Source organism: Propithecus coquereli, unplaced genomic scaffold (assembly GCF_000956105.1).
Source record: "Propithecus coquereli isolate 6110/MARCELLA unplaced genomic scaffold, Pcoq_1.0 Scaffold58, whole genome shotgun sequence".
In the NCBI taxonomy this organism is placed as follows: Eukaryota; Metazoa; Chordata; class Mammalia; order Primates; family Indriidae; genus Propithecus; species Propithecus coquereli.
Window position 1 is genome coordinate 1,895,988 of NW_012151729.1, and position 4,733 is coordinate 1,900,720.

General features: G+C 46.2%; 1 protein-coding gene across 1 annotated transcript in view; it reads left to right on the top strand.

Annotated features, from left to right (window-relative positions):
• The window catches only part of LOC105821516 (proton-coupled amino acid transporter 2-like), a 28,202-nt gene that overhangs the window by 19,434 nt on the left and 4,035 nt on the right, over positions 1 to 4,733 (top strand). The window contains exons 7-8 of the mRNA XM_012658222.1: positions 850 to 1,016; positions 3,356 to 3,525. Of these exons, the coding sequence (XP_012513676.1) occupies positions 850 to 1,016; positions 3,356 to 3,525 (337 nt within the window). The remainder of the gene's footprint in view (positions 1 to 849; positions 1,017 to 3,355; positions 3,526 to 4,733) is intronic.

Sequence of the window (4,733 nt, forward strand, 5' to 3'; positions counted from 1 at the left end):
TTTTTTTACTGAGATAAAATTCACATAACATAAAACTCGCCATTTTAAAGTATGCAATTCAGTGGCTTTTAGTACATTAACAATATTGTGCAATTATCACCACTAATTCCAGAACATTTCCATGACCTCAAAAAGAACCCCCGTACCCATTAGCAGTCACTTTCTTTTTTTCTTTTTTTTTTTTTTTTTGAGACAGAGTCTCTCTCTCTGTTGCCCTGAGTAGAGTGCCGTGGCGTCAGCCTAACTTACAGCAAACTCAAACTCCTGGGCTCAATCAATCCTCCTGCCTCAGCCTCCCAAGTAGCTGGGACTACAGGTGCGAAACACAATGCCAGGCTAATTTTTCTATTTTCAGTAGAGACAGGGTCTCGCTCTTGCTCAGACTGGTCTTGAACTCCTGACCTCAAGCAATCCTCCCACCTTAGCCTCCCAGAGTGCTAGGATTACAGTTGTGAGCCACCACACCCAGCTAAGCAGTCACTTTCTAATTCTCCCCTTCTCTCAGCCCCTGGCAACCACTAACCTGATATCTGTCTCTATGTATTTGCCTATCCTGCACATTTCATGATGTGGCATGTGTTAAAATTTCCTTCTTTTTTAAGGCTGAATAATATCCCATTGCATGGATACACCACATTTTTTTTTATCCATTTTCAGTTGATAGACGCTTGGGTTGCTTCCACCTCTTGGCTACTATGAATAATGCTACCATGAACACGAGTGTACAAATAGCTCTTCAAGTCCCTGCTTCCAGTTCTTTGGGGTGTACACCAAAAGTAGGATGCCTTCCACCTTTATATTATGGTTCTCTTTCTCCTCCTCTCTCTTTACATTTCCATATTTCTACAGGTTCTGCCACTGGAAAATAAGATGGAGGATGCCCGCCACTTCCCAGTCATCCTGCCTTTGGGATTGTCCATCGTCATTGCCCTGTACACCAGCATTGGGGCTCTGGGCTACCTGCGATTTGGAGACGACATCAAGGCCAGCATAACCCTTAACCTGCCCAACTGCTGGTACCTCCATGGGCCCTCAGGGGTGGGAACTCAGGGATGAGTGGAACATGTAGATCACTTCCTTCCCTTCCACAGCTGGGAATCCGATGTCTAGAGAGCTTCCCACAAGGAGAATCAGAGTTGTCATTGGAACCGTGGTCTCCAGATTCTCTGTCCAGGGAGCTCCTCCTTCAATAACAGCCTCCCAAATTGAGTTAGGCCTTGACATCTGAGTGTGAAGAGGACACGATTTAAGGAGAGAGGGCAGAAGTGAGAGTCAGTCGTCACCTAAGAGAAGGGAGGGGCACTGGGAGAGGGCAAGAGGCAGAGCACTCAGGGGCGGCCACACTTCCAGTTACATTTACTAAGGCTTGTCACCAAGTCTTGCATGCCATAGCCAATGGTGTATATCCTCCAAGTCAGAGTAGCCAGGATAAAAAAGTGTGAAACACTCCGGGAGGCTGAGGCGGGACTATCACTCGAGGTCGGGAGTTTGAGACCAGCCTGAGTAAGAGCAAGACCCCGTCTCTACTAAAAAAGTAGAAATAAATTAGCTGGACAACTAAAAATATATAGACAAAATTAGCCAGGCATAGTGGTGCATTCCTGTAGTCCCAACTACTCGGGAGGCTGAGACAGGAGGATTGCTTAAGCCCAGAAGTTTGAGGTTGCTGTGAGCTAGGCTGATGCCACGGCACTCTAGCCTGGGCAACAGAGCAAGACTCTGTTTCCAAAAAAAGAGAAAAGAAAAAGAAAAAGTGTGAAACAAAATTCAATTTTGGAAGACCATTGGAATCTGTAAAAATTATACGTTTCAATATACTCAATTAATGCAACAGCTGCCACAGACTTCAACATGCCTTATTTAAACAGACACATGAACCCACATTGCATCATGCAGCATTTGCTCCCATAGTGGGCGTGTCATTCCTGACAGGATGCCTCTGTCTTTTTTAAGCAGTCACTTGGAGGCCTAATTTGCCCTTTCTCTCCCAAGATGATAAATGCCATTCATCAAAAATTTTACTGCAGGCCAATTATAAGCACATGCCAGTTTAGACCCAGGCAGGTGTGCATGGTGCTGGCGCGAATAGCCTATTTGGACCTTCACTACCTCCACCAGCTCGTGATCCAGTGGGAATGCGGGAGGGATAGACAGTGTATGTACACAAGCTGTAACACAGAGCAGAAGAAGAGGCCTTAGGGATTTCCGAGGAAAGAAGCACATCAGAAGGAGACAACAGGGAAACTCGTGGTCCAACAAGACAACTCCATCCAAACAAGAACAGCTATGGTACACCTGGGTTCAAGTCCCAGCTGCGCCACCTGCTAGCTTATGGTTGCAGATGGTTCGCTTCACCTCTCTCGGCCTCCTTTTCCCCATTTATAAAGCAGAGTTGCGGGGATTAAGTTGAGCAATGTCTAAAAGCATCTGGCATGTAGTACCTGCTCAAAAAGAGGGGAACTTAAAAAAAAAATTGATAGGGTTTGGACAGATGGAAATGGAATAAGGAAGACATTCCCAGCAGCGAGATTAGTACAAGCAAGAAACACAGAAATGTGGAAGTTAGCCTTTTTTAAGAAATGAGCTAAACCCACACGCGCACACACACTTATTAAACATGGCAGATGCATCTACCACATTAGTGGATTAAAGAAAACTGGTTGTATCTTGATAGGTCAAAGAAAACTCTGATGGAACTCAACATCCGCTGAAACCTCACACACTCCCTGCCCCTAGTTTGAGGCCTGCAAGTGACCTTGTCTCTTCTTTTATTCCACCCCTGACCACCACCCCCAACCTCCACACAATCCTATTTATAAACTGTTGTCTGCCCCCAAGGATCTGGGGTTCTGCAGTTCTCTCGACCAACTAGAAGCATCTGTTGAAGGCCTGTTATGTACCAAGAGCTTTGGGGAATCCAGAGAATTCTTAAGGACTGACAGAGATCACAAAGGACTGGGTCTTTTAGATCCAGGGTTTGTGGTCTTAGCCACTCATCATCCATGTCTGACTAGGCAAAGTATCTGACCTGAGCCCCTCTTTCCTAAAATCTGAAATTGAGCACTGGATGACAGTAGCTTACGAAGGTGCTGTATACACCCATGCTCAAGATCCTTTTCATTTCATCAGAGGTGACCATTCCAACTATTTCCATTGAATCCATAATGCTTCACTCTGTTTTTACTGCATGCTGTGGTGTGACTCTCTCTTGGCTCTTAGAAGGTCCCTTTCCATCATTTTCAGATGGGGAAACAGAGGCCCGAGGGACTGTGCCAAGGTCAGAGGCTGATGTTCCCAGGAGCCCAGTGTCAGAGCACAGTGGCCCTGGAGAGCAGTGCTCTGGTTTTTCTTGCAGGCTGTACCAGTCCGTCAACCTCCTCTACATCATCGGCATCCTGTGCACCTATGCCCTGCAGTTCTACGTCGCTGCAGAGATCATAGTCCCCGTCGCTGTCTCCCAGGTGCCAAAGCGCTGGGCATTGCCTCTGGACCTGTCCATCCGCCTCATCCTGTCCTGCCTGACATGTGAGTCAAAGGCAGAGCACAATGTTCCTGCTGATCTTTCCCTGGGGGTTGTCAGGAATCAGCCAGATGGCAGAGGATAATCATGACAACTAGCGTTTACTGAGCACTTAATGTATTTCAGGGGCCATTCTAAAGCTTCACAAGAATTAACTCATTGAAGCCTTAGGGACAGCTCCATTCCTACACGTACTTAATTAGACAGATTTATTTGTGTCCAGCCTGAGGGAATGACACAGCTTATGGAACAATAATCATAACAGGAACTGACATGTATTGAATACCGTGTGCCAGGCACTGTACTAAGCTCTTTCCAGTCCATATAGCATAGTATTTTATTCCGTCATCATGAGAATTCTCCGGAGCTGGGACTATGATAAACCCTACTTTACCAAAGAGGAAACTAAGGCAGTGAGTGATAAATAATTGGTCAGGAAGTGTCAGTGGTGGATGTGAACCCAAGTCATCTACGTCCAGAGCCCGTGTCCTTCACCTCCAGGAGAGGCATTGGAAATGGGCAGCCAGGCTGGCGCGGTGGCTCATGTCTGTAATCCCGGCACTCTGGGAGGCCAAGGGGGAGGATCGCTTGAGGCCATGAGTTCAAGACCACCCTGGGCAACATGGCAAGGCCCCATCTCTATAAAAAAAAAAAAAAAAAAAAAGGAATGAAAGAAAAGAAAATGGGCAACCAGTGAGTCTAATATGGCAACAGGTATTGTTTGACCCTCACAATGTTGTATACATTTGGGCCAACGTTAAAAATATGGGCAATCTCACATACAAATCCAGATTTTTATTTTGAGAGTAGAGGAAATGAAATGATTTGACAAGCCTAGGGTCACATTCTCCATTAGCAACAATCAGCAGGAGCTCCTTGCCCCTGGATGGTCTTGTGCTCACCTGGGGCCTAGGCCGACCCCACTCACCCCCTCACAGCCCTCCCCTGTGCCCAGACCCCATGATCGGGAGTGCCCCTGCCTGCAGTATTTCACCAGACGCCAAAGGGGATGTTAGAGATTCCTACATTAAAGCGTGAAGTGGCCCAGCTCTCCCTACAGCTCCCTTTGTCACTGCTAAAGTTTCCTCTTTTTTCAAGGCTGAATAGTATTCTATTGTATGCATAAACCACATTTTCTTTATCCATTCATCTGTCCATGGACATTTAGGAGAATTTTTTTTGTATTTTTTTGGTATGACAAAGTCTTTACTTT